Source organism: Chenopodium album, chromosome 22, assembly GCF_948465745.1.
Source record: "Chenopodium album chromosome 22, dcCheAlbu1.1, whole genome shotgun sequence".
NCBI classification, from domain to species: domain Eukaryota; kingdom Viridiplantae; phylum Streptophyta; class Magnoliopsida; order Caryophyllales; family Amaranthaceae; genus Chenopodium; species Chenopodium album.
In genome coordinates this window covers 5,729,179-5,747,862 of record NC_137855.1, presented here as the reverse complement: position 1 = coordinate 5,747,862, position 18,684 = coordinate 5,729,179, and the positions used below count along the sequence as shown (strand labels likewise).

The window sequence follows — 18,684 nt, the reverse complement described above, 5'->3', positions numbered from 1 at the left end:
TGTGATAAACAAATTTTGTGTATTTCATATATTAGTTTGTATTTACCCATATAAATAAATAAATAAGTAAAACTTTGTTTTGTGATTTTAATTTGAATTTTAAAACTTTTAACCATGCATCAACTAATAATCAAAGATTGCAACATAATAATTTTTACAAAAATAATAAAAAAATTCATGAAAACGGTTTAACAGTTTGTTGTTTGACGATTCGATAAAATGCGATATGATATACGGTACATTTTGGTCTAAAAAGGTTGAAAATTGTATCCTAGTGTTTTTTTTTTGTTTTTTTTTTTTTTTTTTTTTTGGGGTACGAAGAAGGGTTCTACCAAATCAAAAACTTTCACAGGCATAAACAAATACGGAGTACATATCAGTGGCAATTATGTAAATAATAACAAATTGAAAGTACTACTGAGAGGTATAAAAGTACTACTATTATTTTTCAGTAGTACTTTACATGCTCCCAGTAGTACAAAACACATAACTGTTATGAATTATAATTTATAAGTCCCCACCCCAAAGTGTCTCTAGTGAGGTTTGATCCCACAACCTCATGGTTAGGAGATGCAAACTTACCAAAGTGTCTCTAGTGAGGTTTGATCCAGCATGCTCCGCTGGATTCTCTTGCGGCCAACTAAATGTAGGTTACCCGTTTTGGGGAGGGAATGTGCCTCAAAATTGTGGGATCTCGGACTTCAAGCTCAATTGTGGTAAAGATGATAAAAATCACCCTACTATGACCTTTGCTAGTAACGGTCACACTTTGTTGAGTGTGTCCATAATCAACATGTCTTCACAATCTATATTAGTTTCCCGAAAAAATTTTATAGATAAATGTCATTTATTCAAATTGAGCAAGTTATTACCATTGCTTCCCAATTTAAAGCAATCCAAAAGCTACAAGAAAATTTACTTGTACTATGGTTGCAATAGTTGCGTCTCTAGGTACCACCCTTATGGCCCTTTTAAATGCTCCAACGACGAACACGGTACCAGTACTGATGTTTATTACTTTGAAGGCCCATTAGTGCCTTCATTGTCATCAGAAACGGGTAAGTCGTCGTCGTTGTCGTCGTGCTCATGCAACAACAGGATTAATGTTAGGGTGCACGAGGATAAATTAGACGAGCTTAGAAGCAGAAATGCCACCCTTCGGAGTGTTATATCTGAGCCAATTATGTTGGAATACACAGGCTTCACAGCTTGTTTGAAGTGCGCAGAGTCCGGTGGTAGATGTGGCTCGAATCTTTCTTCAGTTGAGTTTGTGTGTTACTGCCGAGATGGACCTCAGTCGTCAACATGTCCTCAATCAGGTACGTGCATTAATATATCCAATTTGCACTTAAAACATACTCCGTACAATTTAAGAGTCGAGTCATGCTATATTTGGGTTCATGTCATTTTGTACCTGATTCATGCTAAATTATGATGTCTATAAATTTGATCACTTGTAATTAGGTCAATCAGGTTGTTTTGGGTTAAGTTATTTTTTGATACTTCTACTTAAATTAATTGTCTAGGCGTCAAAATATGTCCACGAAATTATTTTTACTAAAATAGTGAACTTAATCAAATTATTTTTACTGTTTCTCTGGTGCTATTACTCCCTTCGTGAATTATTATGTACAAGGTATTATTTGTGAAATATAAATAAATTCTAATAAACTTATTATGTGCAATAAGTTTGGAAACAAGGCTGTATTATGCTTTACCTAATTGGGAGACTAATAAACAAGCTCTCCTCGATTCTTATTTATGCAGTTGGACGAAAAAAACTTCTAGCCCTTTTAACTGGTTAGTGTTCCTTCTACTCATACTTAACATATTACCTTTATATAATTTCATCATGTAATTCTTCACTATTGCAAAACAATAATCATTTCGCCTCTGCTGAACGGGAAAAAAATGACATACGAGTGGTACATTAAACGTGCTCCACATTAGTACTTTGTATTTCTGTGCTTTTTAGCTTTTGCAAAAATGTTCAAAAAAGCATATCTTGGGTTGAAGAGACTTTTGATACTTCTTACAAATATGTACAAAGTAATGCATTAATAAAGAATACAATCAAAATACTTAGGGTGTTTTTTTTAAAAAATAAATAAATAAAAGGTTACAGGGCTAATTATGTATAATCAATTTGGTCTTGTGTGGTTGGTGCACCCAGGTGTACCGTGCGTATGGTGCACCTGAAAAGAATATTGGGTATACTTAAAGATTATGGGCGAAAAAAAGAACATTATAGACATTTATAAAGAACGCAAGCATAATATGATATTTGAGTTTAATCATTATGTTTTTAAAGTTTGAACTATATGTTCTTTACATTATACAATATGTTCTTTAATGTATGTACATAAAAAAATAATAATAATAAATTCAACCACCTGAGTAACCATAAAGGACATGTTCTTTAATGTATTACCACGTTCTTTTAAATGGCTTTATAGAATTGATCATACTTAGCCCGATCCGCCACAGGCTCGGCTCAAACGATTTAGGATGGGTTTTGGGCAGACTTTGTCGGCTCAAAATCGGGTTAGGTCTGGCCCAGCCCAAATATTTTTAAATTTAGACGGGTTTGGGAATGTATTTTGATGCATTTTTGGTTGTTTTTTTGGCCCGTCCTGAAAAGCCCACACAGCTCGGCCTTTTTGGGTGGGTTTGGGCACAAAATTTCTGGCCTGAATCTTGTCCTTGCCTGGCTCGACCCAAGAAGTGGGCTAATTTTTTGCTCTTGGCCCGACCCTAATAAACTCGGCTAGGCCCACCCAATGATCACCTCTAAGACTTAATATTCTTTGTAATGCTATATTCTTTGTCAAACACAAACATGCTCTTTTGTCAAACAAAACCATAAAAAAAACATGTTCTTTTTGTAAAAACTTTTTGTTCCTTATAATATCATGTTGTTTGTCAAACACGAACATGTTATTTTATCAAACATATGTATGTTCTTTTTCAAACGCTAATAATCTAGTATGTTCTTTTTTTCGCCCATATTCTTTAAAATATGTCTAATGTTCTTTCCGGATGCACCATGGGCATAATGCACCCGGGTGCACTATTATTTTTTAATAATACGGAGTAATATTTTTGGTGTTTAGAGAGCCCACAACTAAGGCAAGGATGAGATCAATCCCAAGATCATCTGGAATTGGCAAGAGAGTTCTAACCACTTTAGCTATTCTTCACTCTCATCTAGTCTAATAATTAGGTGTTCATATATATCATGAAAAGTAGAAAATACACCCATAGTATGTAATTGCTATGAGCTTATAATTCACGAATCTGATGATATTTCGTGACTCATAATTTCTCTCTTTTTATCTACTGCTATTTTTACTTGCAACATAACATTTTAATTGACATATAGATTGGAACAAGTATTGAAGTAGATTTATGAGAGCCAAAACCAAATTTAATTTAGTTTACTAGCAAGTTAATATTCTCTAATTATTCTTTAATTTTGATCTATTTTCATGTGGTGCAGCTGCAGGCGCTGGTATAGGTGCATTGTCACTAGGAATAGTAATGCTCGTTGCTCTGATCATTTGGATAAACAAAAGACAAAAAACTAATAAATTTTCATTTTTAAGGAGTAGAAAAGCAATTGGGAATCATAATGTAGCAACTTTTCTTGAAAGCTATGGATCCCTTGCCCCAACAAGATACACATACACAAATATAAAAAAGATGACCAGTTCGTTCAAAGATAAAATTGGTGAAGGAGGTTATGGAAGTGTTTACAAAGGCAAATTACAAGATGGTCGTTCCGTGGCAGTGAAGAAATTGAAGTTTTCAAAGGATGATGGAAAAGATTTTATCAATGAGGTGTTAAGTATGAGTAGAACTAACCATGTCAATATCGTCACTCTTTTAGGTTTTTGTTTCGAAGGAAACAATAGAGCTCTTGTATTTGAGTTCTTGCCGAATGGATCTCTTGAAAAGTTTATGCACGGTCAAGAGATTAACAAACCATTGCGATGGGAAACCATGTTCGACATAGCAGTTGGAATCGCCAAGGGATTAGATTACTTACATAGAGGTTGCAACATACGAATATTGCACTTTGACATTAAGCCTCATAATATTCTTCTTGACGAAGAGTTCCGCCCAAAGATTTCAGACTTTGGGCTAGCTCGATTGTGTCCACCAAAGAATAGCAAAATTTCAATGTCAGAAGCAAGAGGGACAATTGGGTATATTGCTCCAGAAGTTTTTTCTAGATATTACGGTAGTGTTTCCCATAAATCAGATGTTTATAGCTATGGGATGATGCTCTTGGATCTAGTATGTGGTAGACAAATCGGTAACAGTGAAACTCAACATGAGAGTGAAATGTATTTTCCCGAATGGATATACAATCGACTTGAACCTATGAAAGATGTTCCAACTATGGATGAGGATAATAAAAAGGAATCGGAGAGAAAGATGATTATAGTGAGCTTGTGGTGCATACAAACATATCCAACAAATCGGCCATCCATGAATCGAGTTGTAGACATGTTAGAAGGGTCGTTGGAGTCATTACAAATTCCTCCCAAGCCAAATCATTCTTCCCCAGCAAGATTTGTGTTTGGTTCCTCATCTATTATCACCACTTTAGATAATGTTTGTCAAACATAGAACCATTTTTTTATACATGAAAGATATATGTATGTGTTTGATTCTAATAGATGGTATTATGGTTTTATGGCTAAAACTTTTGTGTTTTCTTGCATGCATGTGATCATAATTTATCAATATTAAAATCTAGAGAGATGTATGACTTGGATAGTTTTTATGTTTTCCTATTTAAATTGTATGACAATGTTCCTCGATGACTTTTGGAGATGATTCAGGTGAAGACTATGGGTGTGTTCAGCGCTAGTGTTTGAGTAGCTTTTAAGTAACAGTCAAACCACTACTTAACAAAATATGTGAGTGTTTGGTAAAGTAGTGGTTAGGGAAGCTTTTAGTGGTAGAGGTAGCTTTTATCAAAAGTTAAAATATTAGCTTTAGAAAGTAGAGGTAGCTTTTGATGTAACTGTTGAAAATTTAATCTATAGTTTTAAATATAAAATATTGATTTTTATACTCCCTCTGTTTTTTTATATGCATCAGTTTGACCAGCACATTTGCCGAGACACTACTTTGACCATTAATATCTTTAATTGTGTATTAGTAAAAATTGAAACAAAATTATATTATGAAACTAGACATTATGACAAATTTAATGATATATTATATAATAATATTTAATTATTTTTTATAGGTGAAAAAATTAAGTCAACCATGGTATGTGAATAGTGCAATTTTCAAAGTGATGCATATAAAAAAAATGGAGGGAGTATGTAACAACTCGTCAACCGCTACTTTATCAAACATTCATACCTAAATTATCTATCTTCACAGCTACTATTAGGAATAGTAATGCTGGTAATAATTTTTCTGGTCATTTGGGAAAGCAAAAGGCGAAAAACTAATAAAATTTCATTCCCATGGAATAGAAAAGCAATTACTGATCATAGTATAGCAACTTTTTTGGAAATCTATGGATCCTTATCCCCAACAAGGTACACATACGCAAATATAAGAAAAATGACCAACTCATTCAAAGATATACTTGGTGAAGGTGGTTATGGAAGTGTTTACAAAGGCAGATTACATGATGGTCGTTTTTGGTGGTGGAGAAATTGAAGTATTCAAAGAGTGATGGAAAAGATTTTATCAATGAAGTGTTAAGTATGAGTAGAACTAACCATGTTAATGTCGTCACTCTTTTAGGTTTTTGTTTTGAAGGAAACAATAGAGCTCTTGTTTTTGAGTTCTTACCAAATGGATCTCTTGAAAAGTTTATGCACGGTAGAGAAATAGAAAAACCATTACAATGGAAAACTATGTTCAACATTGCAATTGGAAATGCCAAAGAATTAGATTACTTACATAGAGGTTGCAATATGCGATTATTGCACTTTGACATAAAGCCTCACAATATTCTTCCCTAACAAAACTAAAACTAAAACTAAGAAAACTAATTACTGAGTACGTATGCCTACGTGAAAACTTCTCCCAGAAAATAAAAATACAAAGCTTATAAATAAGCCACATAAAAAGATATCTAGGATTCCAAGAAGCACTAATCCTAACAAAAGTCTGACAATTCATTCAACCGCCTAATTCCATTGGGCTTCAACAATGAAATCCACTAGTAATAAAACTCCATGAGAATTGGTGCTCGCAAATCCGATATTCACTACGACTCTCATGCCCGATCAGGAATTGGGCTTCGAACTTGGGCTATATGTTGACTTGAGCCCTTATTCGCCGAACTAAATTTATTTAGCATGGCCTTGAGCTTTAAATATACGGTCATAAAAATACAATCCTTCTCCAATATCTTCATAGTGGTGTAATAAGCTTGGGAAATTGCTAGAAATCTGCAAATTCCTACAAAATAATACCAACTCTACAAAAACACTAAAAAACGTATATTAGTAAGAAAAATAGCTCCGCATAGATCAAATTAGCTCAAATATGACCGTGGGACGGGGAATAAAATATATATGTATATATATAACTATATACATATACATATATAATAGACTCATCAATTCCGCAGGTGTAGTTTGTTTTGACAAGTTTTACCACTACCGTTCGTGAATTTCAGCCAACAATCAGGCCTCCATCAAGTGCAAAAGCCACATTTTACAGGTGTTTGGTTTGTTTAAGTTTAGTTTGCACGAGGTAGAGTGTAGTGTATGTGTGGTGTTTTACTTTCTTTTACTTAGCTTAGGTTGTAATCTAGTTTTTTTTTTTTTTTTTTTTTTTTTTTTTTTTTTTTTTAATTTATTAATAGATCTCTTTGTAAAAAAAAATTAAAAAAAATAAAAATTAAAGTATTGTTTAGCTAGATTAACAGTAATAAGTAAGCATCGATCTTGCATCATGATTTGCATGTATGTTCGTTGCCAAAGCTTTCAAATAAAGTCAATTGAGTTCATTTGTTGCTTAATACTTCGTAAGAGTCAACTTAAGCATTAACATCAGTCTTTTTCGGCCTAGTTTAATTTGTTTAAGACTTAGGAGGAAAACACTTTGATTTTTCCTTCTTTTCAATAATTTGGATTCAACTTTAAAATCAAATAAATAAAAGTACACTGTATATAGATCAAAATTCGACTCACTCTTACATAAATGACCATGATCATGACCATTTTATTACTCGTATAGTCGTTGCACTCTCATGTCTAATTATCTACACACCACAAAAACAAAACACGTTTTCAGATTCATTAAAGCTTTCAATGTCGTCATAAAGGAGTTAGTTTGTTAGTGTGTGTATGTTTTTATTAGAATATTATTGCATTTTCCGTCCAAATAAGTTCTTATTTTATTCATTATGTTTTTTGTTATATTTATCAATAACCTCCATGTTTGAAATTCATCATGCTTTTGTTAGATTTATCAAAAATCTCCTTGCTTGAAATTTCTCTGTTTTCATAATGCATTATTTTTTGAACTTTCCAATTCAACATAATGTACACTTACAATTTTTTTTTTCCAAATTTTCATGTCACTATTAACTTTTTTTTTTCTTTCCCATAAAAAATGCCCTTAGTTTTAAGAATTACATATTCCTTTTATTACCCTTAATTTCGTAAAAAATGAATATAAAGACTAGAATAGACCCGCTCTACAATAACTTATTGTAGACCCAACCTTCTAGTTTACCATACGAATGTGATTATATCATACGAAATGTGATTATATTACTACAAAAGTGATTATATCATCCTGAAATTGTTATGTAAATGTATCACTCAAAAAGTGATTTTATCATTATAAAAAGTATCAAATAGTAAGTTACATCATTCAAAAAAGATGATTAAATTTTATCATCCTAAAGATAATTATATAATCACATTAAATAGTTTAATATGAGATTATATAATTCAAAATATGACTCACAAAAAGATAATTATATAATCTAAAAAAGTGATTATATCATTCAGAATGTGATTATATTATTTGAAAGTGTCAAATTTTGGGTCTACAATAATTTATTGTAGACCGGTCCATACAAGACCAATTTAAAAATGAAAAGGAAAAAAAGTACAAAATACTTATTATGACACAAAAGATGTACCAAACCTTTTAGGGTGTTTGGTGTAGCTTATTAGAGTAAAATTAGAGGCCGGATTTGATCAATTTTTGCTAATTGACCTATACAATAAGTTAATTGGGGTGCTTGCTAGCTTAAATCCAATAAGTATTCCCTCTATTTAAGAATAGTTGACACGATCAAACATGACACACATGTCATTACACTAGTTTGACCTTAGCTTATTTATAATTTTATATATAACTAAATAATTAATAGTAAAAAAAATTGATATCATAAAACTTTATAATAATACCTATTTTATTACATATTTCATGATGATAATTGTCTTTATTATTACGTCAGTAAAAGTAAATATAGTATCATAAAAGTGATAAAAGTTTAAATGTGTCAATTATTCTGGAATGAATATAGTATCTTGGATGAACTCTGTTAGTTTATTCTAGTAGTTTATACCCTCAATGACAATTCTACCCTCAGTGAACACAAAACTTTACCACAACAAAACATGTTAATATCCTTAGTAGTCATTTTGCATACTCGAGAGTTGACTCGACGACTCGTTATAATTGAGTAAAGGTTAGGAATATAATTATTTTTCATTTAGGGTACAACTAATATAAAAGACATATACTAGGTTGTTTTAACAAACCCAAAAAAAACAAGCTAGAGAATGATCTCCACTTTCTTTAGTAGCATCTATATTTCTTTCATCATAACCTTGTACATATTCTTATGTTGTGTTAGCTTGTCAAAAGGTGAGGATCCAAACTATAAAACATGCTCTGCTCGATTCTCTTGCGGGCTAATCAAACATGCTAGGTATCCATTTTGGGGAGGAAATCGGCCTCGAACTTGTGGGATCTCGGACTTCAGGCTCAATTGTGGTACCGATGATAAAAATTCCCCAACTACGTACATGAACTTTGTTCATAACGGATACGCTACGATGAGCGTGTTATTTATTGATAGGTCTTCACAAGCCATGATAGTTTCCCTACCTAATTTGTTGGAAAAGTATGTTTTGTTCAATACAAGCACGGTATCATTGCTTCCCACATTAAAGCCGCCCAAAAATTACAAGAAAATATACTTGTACTATGGTTGCGCTAGTTGCGTATCTAGGTACCGCCCTTATTACTCTTTGAATCGCTCCAATGATAAAAACGGTAGTACCATTAGTAGTGTTTATTACTTTGGAGGCCCATCAGTGCCTTCAGTAGGCACGGGTAAATCGTTGTCGTCGTCGTGCTCGTGCAGCAACAGGATTTACATTCCGGTATACAAGAAAGGGTTAGACGAGCTTAGAAGCGGAAATGGCTCCCTTGAGAGTATTCTAAAAACGCCAATTAGGATTGAGTATACGGTCAATTTCACAGCTTGTTCTAAGTGTGAGGATTCTGGTGGTAGATGTGGTTCACGGCCAACTTCGGATGAGTTTGTGTGTTATTGCCCAGATGGACCTCAGTCGTCAGAATGTCCTCAATCACCAGGTACGTACGTGTACGTGCATTTATATATTTACCTAAAATTTAGATGTGTCAATTCGCATTAAAATATGTCATTTTACTCATTTAATTAGGACCCAAGTCAATAAATCATGCTAAGGGCCGGTTCACATTTATTGAACAGAGTTGAGCTGAAGTGAACTGAACTGATTGGAGCTGAACTGAACTAAACTGAGCTGAAATGAATATTTTATGAGAGAGGGGAATTAGGAGCTGAATTGAACTGAACTGAACTGATTAGAGCTGAACTGAACTGAAATTAAGTAAATGTGAACAGACACTAAATTTGGGCCATGTTAATTATGTAGGACTCAAGTTACATAACTACATTTATTATGTTTATGTAGATTAAATTACTATCTTCATTTCAATTAATTTACAACATCTACTATAAATGGATTGGAAATTACGAATATATATACTTTATTTTACCATGTATAAGTTCAACACAGTTTTATGCTAAACTAATCGTAATAGGTTTGATGTCTTCAAAAAAAAAACGTAATAGGTTTGAGGTGAAATTTCACCACATATGATGTGTCCAATTTCCAAATGTGTTGTCCTTTTTCTCTAGTGAAAAAGTAAATTTAATTTCCATCATTACTTATGTTGTTATGGGATCCTGTTGTTTCAATGTTATGTATCAATATTTAGTGAGCACGTCGATTTGTTCCAAATGCAAGGAGTCTGGTGGTAGATGTGGATCATCAGGTTATTCGAATTCATCTCTACAAAATTTCTCGTGTTATTGTCAGAATGGACGACCTCATCCATTAGTGTGTTCTCAATCAGGTACGTAGTTAATTTTACTCTATATATATATATGTATATCATGTGAACTTAATACAGGTTTATTATATATTTTAGTAATATTTTTTTTTTTTAATATTTATATATGTATAAGGAAATGAAGATATATATACATTTTAAAATGTATTTTAAAGATCATTAAAAGCCAAATAAAGCCAAATAAATAGAGACTGACGGAGTATATATAAGGATAGTAAATTAGTAAGATTTTGAGTTTGATTAAATATCAATTTAATCACGGGAGACTAATTAAACAAGCTCTCCTCTTTCTTGTGCAGGTGGAAGAAAAAAATTTACAGCCCTTCTAATTGGTTAGTGTTCCTTCTACTCATACTTAACATCTCATTGATGACCATCAACCTTTATTTAATTATTTCAAGTATTCTTATTTTGATAAAGTAATATCTTTATATAATTATTGCAAGTAATATCTACAATAGGTTTTATTTAATTTGGCAAAGAAATTTAATACTCCCTCCGTTTCATAATGTTAGGCCCTGTTTGATTCACCTTAATTTTGCTGAACTGAAATTATATTTACTGAACTGAACTTATTTTTACTGAACTGAACTTAATTTTACTGAACTGAAATTATTTTTATTGAACTTAAATTATTTTTATTGAACTGAAATGATTTTTACTGATTTTCTATTATAATTCTTCTTTAAGAAAACTGAATTTTACTGTACTGAACTTATTTTTACTGAACTGAAATTATTTTTACTGAACTGAAATTAATTTTACTGAATTGAACTTATTTTTACTGAACTGAAATTATTTTTACTTAATATTATTTTTTTAAGGTGAAGAGAACAGGGCCTTAGTCCCATATGGAATCAATCACATAAAATAAGAAAACAAATATATTTGGAATCTAACATTAAAGTACAACATAATTCATAAATAATTTACCTTATTTAAATTTTTTGATTTTTTATTAGGAAAGCACAATTCATTATTGCATAATTTAAGGTAAAAATTTCCTTACTTAGAGTCATGTCATCAATCCACAATCCATTAATTTCAAAAAAATCAAGTTATAAATGAATATATTTAATATGAGTAGATCTTTTTGAAACGCCCAAAATAGTATATGGGACTAACATTATGAAACGGAGGGAGTATAAGTTTATTACTAATTATCATTCTCTAATCTTTTGATCTATTTTTATGGTGCAGGGGCTAGTGTAGGTGCTTTCTTATTACTAGGAATAGCAATGCTGGTTGTTCTGATCATTTGGAAAAACAAAATACAAAAAACTATTAAATTTTCATTCCTATTGAGTAAAAAAGCAATTGGGGATCTTAATATAGCAACCTTTCTAAAAAGCTATGGTTCACTTTTCCCAACAAGATACACTTACGCAGATATACGAAAAATGACCACTTCATTCAAAGATAAACTTGGCGAAGGAGGTTATGGAAGTGTTTACAAAGGCAGATTACATGATGGTCGTTTCGTGGCAGTGAAGAAATTGAAGTATTCAAAGAGTGATGGAAAAGATTTCATCAATGAAGTGTTAAGTATGAGTAGAACTAACCACGTTAATGTCGTCACTCTTTTAGGTTTCTGTTTTGAAGGAAACAATAGAGCTCTTGTTTTTGAGTTCTTACCAAATGGATCTCTTGAAAAGTTTATGCATGGTAGAGAAATTGAGAAACCATTGCAATGGAAAACTATGTTCGACATTGCAATTGGAATTGCCAAAGGATTAGATTACTTACATAGAGGTTGCAATATGCGAATATTGCACTTTGACATAAAGCCTCATAATATTCTTCTTGATGAAGAATTTCGCCCAAAGATTTCAGACTTTGGGCTAGCTAGATTGTGTCCACCAAAGAATAGCATAATATCAATGTCAGAAGCAAGAGGGACAATTGGATACATTGCTCCGGAAGTTATTTGTAGATATTATGGTAGTGTATCCCATAAATCAGATGTCTATAGCTATGGGATGATGCTCTTGGATCTAGTATGTGGTAGACAAATAGGTAACCGTGAAACTCTACACGATAGTGAAATGTATTTTCCTGAATGGATTTACAATCGACTTGAGCTTGTGGAGGACGTGTCAATTCACGGGATTAAGAATGACGATAATAAGAATAAGGAATTCGAGAGAAAGATGATTATAGTGAGCTTATGGTGCATACAATCATTTCCGACAAATCGACCATCCATGAATCAAGTTGTAGAAATGTTAGAAGGGTCGTTGGAGTCATTACAAATTCCTCCCAAGCCAAACCGTTCTTCCTCAGCAAGATTTGTGTTTGGTTCCTCGTCTATGATCACCACTTTAGATGACTTGTGTCAACCATAGAACCATTTTTTCTACTACACGTATGTGAATTGATACTAATAAATGGTATCATGGATTCATGGTTAAACCTCTTCTGTTATATTGCATATTTGCATGTGATCACAAACTCATAATTTTATCAATAAAAATTTAGAGAGATATGTGACTTAGATACTTCGTATATAGTTTCTATGCTCTCCTATTTTTTTTGTCTTCTTGTCGTACGTTATGAAGTAACAAAACCCCTAAACTAATGCTAACATCTTCTAAATTAATGCTAACATCTTCTAAATTTTAAATTATGAAGTTAATTATTAGAATGTCGATATCTATACTCTATACATTTTGACAAGATCTATACTCTATACTTAGAGTCTGTTCACTTCAACTTAATTTCAGTTCAGTTCAATTCGACTCCAATCAGTTCAGTTTAGTTTAGTTCAGCTCCAATCAGTTCAATTCAGTTCAATTCAACTCCTAATTTCCTTCTCTCATAAAATATTCATTTCAGTTCAGTTCAGCTCAGCTCCAATCAGTTCAGTTCAGTTCCAATCAGTTCAGTTCAGTTCAATTCAATTCAGTTTAGTAAATATGAACAAGCCCTTAGTACTATAATAACACAAACCACAATTAACAAACGTATACCCTTCCCTTATTTATTATTTTTTTAATATTAAAAAAAAAAACATAATTGTATTACTAATTCACTATATTTATTTAATGTTTCATACAAATACTATATATGGGTGCATTTCAATTGTTACTCCTTCCTCTTTTTTTTTTAAACTCTTCATTAAAAAAAAAAAAAAAAGAAAAAAAAAACAATTAATTAGAAAAGTGAAAAAAATATAACAAAGACATACTTTAAATCATCTAAAGTGCACCTCTAAAAACGCAATACACATGATTGGCATTGTGGGCTTTGTATGTTCTCCATGCCTCCATGGTGCAATTTCATTATTTGGCTTTGGCCCATCTAACGTACACCCCTTATTTTTGGAATTTTGGTGCTTATAGTACTAGCAAGTAGCAACCGATGCCAACTCCAATGATCGGGTTAGGTTTGTTGAGGTCGGGTCTATTTTAAATCTGGATCATGCTAAATTATTATGATACATGATAAAATTTAAATGATCGGATTAGTTTTTAACACCTCTAAAAGTAAATTTTTGTTTTAAAAGATTGCCCTATAACCCTATTTGCTACTATCTTTATCTAAATCTTGCTTCATCAACAAATATGTCAATCCATATGCACAAATTTGACTTTGTATTTTGTAACTAAAAGAATTTGAATAAAGTATATAGGGAAATATTTAAGAGAAAGTGAGAAGTAGACTTCCATAGCCCCTTATAATACTCCGTACTCTGGCACTTCTCATTACACACTTGTCAATGCGTTATTTAGAGCAATATAAGGTGAACGGAATATGACCTAATACTTCAACCAATTTTACATAAAATATAACAAAGACATTGTTTTAAAAATATCATTTAACTAAAGTACGCGCATCATTCATGCATAATGCATGATCCCATCATTTGCATGTTGCCAAAGTTTTTAGATAAAGTCAATTAAGTAAAGCTCGATCTTTTGTTGGCTTGTTGCGTAATACCTCGATCCCATCAAAAAGTCTTTTTCGCCCTAGTTTCAATTTGGTTTCAACTTATGAAGCAAATTAGAGTGTAAATTAGATCAAAAACCAATTCACACTCACTTAAATGACAATTTCTAAGGAACGCAGCTTTTCCCCTTACTTATTCTTATTCACACACACACACTATTACAATCTTATAACTCGTAGTATACCACAAAACAAAACTTGCTGTTATTTTTATTGAATCTTTCTATGTCATATAGCTTATGGTCGGTTGTTGTGCTGTGCTTGTTATTTTTTTTTTTTGTGGGCATTGTTGCAAGTAAGATCTTATTCTGTTCATTCTAATTTTCAATTATTTCAGACTATAAAAATTTGAGAAAAATATGTTCAAAAAAATTAATAAGAAAAAATTAGGTGGATAAAAGTCATAGAACACACCATAAGAACTACAAAGTAGCTTTTACAAGTATTTTTTAACTTTTTGTTTGACACAATTGTTTTTAAAATCTCAAATACATTGACAAATTTAACGAGAATTGTCAAATACGGGTCTGGACCGCACTTGCAAACCAAAAGAGATACTCCACTTTACAAGACCAAAGGAAGGTCCATCCCAAAACCATATGACAATAGGAGGAGTAGCCCCTTACCCTTATGAAGTGTTTTAACTTTCTCTTCTTCAACCAATGTGGGACATTTACATGTGGTGATACTTGGGAGGTTTATTTTTCAACACTCCCCCTCACATGTAAGTTCCTTTTTAATTTTGTCTCATGTGGATTTTTTGAACTAGAGTGCTTCCTCACTCCCCCTCACATAGACCAACTCTTGGCCAGTGAACTTTAGCCATTTAAGGACTTATATTATGGACCTGATTATGATACCATGTTAAATACGGGTCTGAGCCGTACTTGCAAACCAAGAGAGATAGTTCACTTCACAAGTTCAAAGTAGGTTCCATCCCAACACCATATGACAATAGGAAGAGTAGCCCCTTAGCCTTATAAATTAAGTATTTAACTCTCCCTTCTTCAACTAATGTGGAACACTTACATGTGGTGATACTTAGGAGGTTTATTTTTCAACACTCCCCCTCACATGTAAGGTCCCTTTTAACATACTTGTTAGCCTTGACTTAAGAGTGCAAAAAATATTTGGAATTTAATTTCTCATGTTTGTTTCATAGTTCATACAAAAGACATTATATATAGTAGGTAATATACTTTTTATTTTTATTTTTCATGTAGGATACAACTTGTACAAGCATATAAAAGCTAAGACATATCTCGTACTAGGTTGTTTTAATACACCCAAAAAATAAAAAATGATCTCCTCTACTTTCTTTAATAGCATCCAATTTCCTTTCATCATAATCCTCACCATATTCTTATTTGTTGGCTTGTCAAATGGTGAGGATGCAAACTATAAAGCATGCTCGGCTCCATTCTCTTGCGGGCAACTTAAAAACGTCCCGTACCCATTTTGGGGAGGGAATCGGCCTCAAATTTGTGGTATCTCAAACTTCGGGCTCAATTGTGATAGCGATTATAAAAAAAATTACCCCACTATGAATTTTGCTCATAACGGATATGCTATGTTGAGCATACTTAATATAGATACGTCTTCACACACCATGTTGGTTTCCCTAGATAATTTAATTGAATATTGTTATTTGTTCGACACAAACAAGGTATCATTGCTTCCCAATTTAAAGCCAGCCAAAAATTACAAGATAATATACTTGTACTATGGTTGCGCTAGTTGCGTCTCTAGGTACCACCCTTACTACTCTTTTAATTGCTCCAAAGATGAAGACAGTACCATTAGTGGTACTGTTTATTACTTTGGTGGCCCGTCAATGCCTTCAGTGCCATCAGACACGGTTAAATTGTCGTCGTGCTCGTGTAGTAACAAGATCTATGTTGCGGTACACGAGAGAAGATTAGACGAGCTTAGAAGCGGAAATGCCTCACTTCGAAGTATTTTAACCACGCCAATTAAGATGGAGTACATGGCCAACTTCACTGCTTGTTCTAAGTGCGAAGAGTCTGGTGGCACATGTGGTTCATATCCTTCTTCGGATGAGTTTGTGTGTTATTGCCCAGATGGTCCTTGGTCGTTAGCATGTTCTCAATCAGGTACGTGCATATTTACCTACTCCACCTATTTCAAAATAAATGCGACAATTGTCCTATTTACATACACTAGTTAACCAATAATAAGCATAGAAACTAGATTTAGGTTATCGGGTATAGGAGAGACCACAGTAATATATGGGAGACAAATAATTAAGTTGAACTAAAACATTTTTTATCTACGCATCAATTTAACTAAGCTCTCCTCTTAATTATGTGTGCAGGTGGACGAATAAAATCTACTGCCCTTAAATATGGTTAGTGCTCCTTCTTTGTACTCATAAAAGTCATACTTAACATCTCATTGATGACCATCAACCTAGCTTTATGTAATGTCTTCAAGTAATTCTTCACCATCAAAACAATGCCAAAAGGAAATGTGACATACAAATGGTACATAAAATGTGGTTAGTAACTACGGATTGGAGTATAATTCCTCTTTATTAAGTGTTTGTAAATTGCAACTGTACTCTGTATAATGTAAAAGCAAAAAAGCCTAATTTGGGCAAATGTAGTAAGTAACCTTAGCGATTGTACCTTCGAGGTTGGGGATTCAATCTCCACTAGAGGAACTTTGAATCTTTGAGTAAATGAATCCCTTATCCTTCTCCCTCATTTTTAAAGTGTTTGTCCTGCAAATATTGAACCAAAAAATCCCGAGGGTTGAGGTTGATCAGGGTCATTTTCCTTATCTTACATACAAAAGAAAAGGTAAGTGACCTTAGTGTAGTCGTTGTGAGTACAAAGTACGAACTTGTCATGAGTTGACGACTAGTGTAACTAGCTTGGATGGGAAGATTAGTATAGTGAGAAAAGCTAGTTCAGTAGGGTTTTTATTCTTTAAAAAAAGGCATACTACCTTCGTTCTTAATTATTTTTACTTGCAACTTAACCCTTTGACAATTCACAATTGACACACAGTTTAACTAATATGGAGTAGATATTCAAATTAAAAACAAATTTAATTGATAGTTAACGTTCTCTAATCTTCTGCTCTATATTATTGTCATGGTGCAGGGGCTGGTGTAGCTGCTTTATTACTAGGAATAGTAATGTTGGTAATTTTTCTGATCATTTGGGAAAGCAAAAAACGAAAAACTAATAAAATTTCATTCCTATGGAATAGAAAAGCAATTGGGGATCATAATATAGCAACTTTTTTAGAAAGCTATGGATCCTTATCCCCAACAAGGTACACATACGCAAATGTAAGAAAAATGACCAATTCATTCAAATATAAACTTGGCGAAGGTGGTTATGGGAGTGTTTACAAAGGCAAATTATACGATGGTCGTGTCGTGGCGGTGAAGAAATTGAAGTATTCAAAGGGTGATGGAAAAGATTTCATCAATGAGGTGTTGAGTATGAGTAGAACTAACCATGTCAATGTCGTAACTCTTTTAGGCTTTTGTTTCGAAGGAAACAATAGAGCTCTTGTATTTGAGTTCTTGCCGAATGGATCTCTGGAAAAGTTTATGCACGGTAGAGAGATTGGCGAACCATTGCAATGGGAAACCATGTTCGACATAGCAATTGGAATCGCCAAGGGACTAGATTACCTACATAGAGGTTGCAATACACGAATATTGCACTTTGACATTAAGCCTCATAATATTCTTCTTGATGAAGAATTCCGCCCAAAGATTTCAGACTTTGGATTAGCCCGATTGTGTCCACAGAAGAATAGCATAATATCAATGTCAGAAGCAAGAGGGACTATTGGATACATCGCTCCTGAAATTTTTTGTAGATATTATGGCAATGTTTCCCATAAATCAGATGTTTATAGTTATGGGATGATGTTATTGGATCTAGTATGTGGTAGACAAATTGACACCAATGAAACTGAAGACAACAGTGAAATGTACTTTCCTGAATGGATATATAATCGACTTGAGCATGTGAAAGACGTTCCAATTCACGAGATTATAAATGAGGATAAACAGGTAGAGAGAAAGATGATTATAGTGAGCTTATGGTGCATACAATCATATCCCGCGAATCGCCCATCTATGAATCGAGTTGTGGAAATGTTAGAAGGGTCGTTGGAGTCATTACAAATGCCTCCTAAGCCAAATTGTTCTTCCCCAACAACATTTGTGTTTGGTTCTTCGTCTATGATAACCACTCAAGACAATTTTTGTTAACCGTACATGTAAATTGATGCTAATCGATTATATTATAGTTAATGACCTAAGCCTTTTATGTTATATTT

At 32.8% G+C, this 18,684-nt stretch overlaps 2 protein-coding genes and 1 pseudogene across 2 annotated transcripts; all 3 read left to right on the top strand.

Moving 5' to 3' along the window:
• The first annotated feature begins 559 nt into the window (after nucleotides 1-559).
• LOC145606290 (LEAF RUST 10 DISEASE-RESISTANCE LOCUS RECEPTOR-LIKE PROTEIN KINASE-like 2.3) lies at nucleotides 560-4,635 on the top strand. The gene is made up of 3 exons (XM_081662310.1): nucleotides 560-1,319; nucleotides 1,768-1,800; nucleotides 3,518-4,635. The coding sequence occupies exons 1-3, from the start codon at nucleotides 560-562 to the stop codon at nucleotides 4,633-4,635; spliced, it is 1,911 nt and encodes a 636-aa protein (XP_081518436.1).
• A 4,112-nt stretch (nucleotides 4,636-8,747) lies between these two features.
• Nucleotides 8,748-12,895, top strand: LOC145605407 (LEAF RUST 10 DISEASE-RESISTANCE LOCUS RECEPTOR-LIKE PROTEIN KINASE-like 2.4). Its single transcript, XM_081661451.1, has 4 exons — nucleotides 8,748-9,606; nucleotides 10,276-10,413; nucleotides 10,710-10,742; nucleotides 11,611-12,895. Exons 1-4 carry the CDS (start codon nucleotides 8,787-8,789, stop codon nucleotides 12,753-12,755), a joined length of 2,136 nt encoding a protein of 711 aa, XP_081517577.1. The 5' UTR covers nucleotides 8,748-8,786; the 3' UTR covers nucleotides 12,756-12,895.
• Nucleotides 12,896-15,658: 2,763 nt separating this feature from the next.
• Nucleotides 15,659-18,616, top strand: LOC145606289 (LEAF RUST 10 DISEASE-RESISTANCE LOCUS RECEPTOR-LIKE PROTEIN KINASE-like 2.1 pseudogene; annotated as a pseudogene).
• The last annotated feature ends 68 nt before the right edge of the window (nucleotides 18,617-18,684 follow it).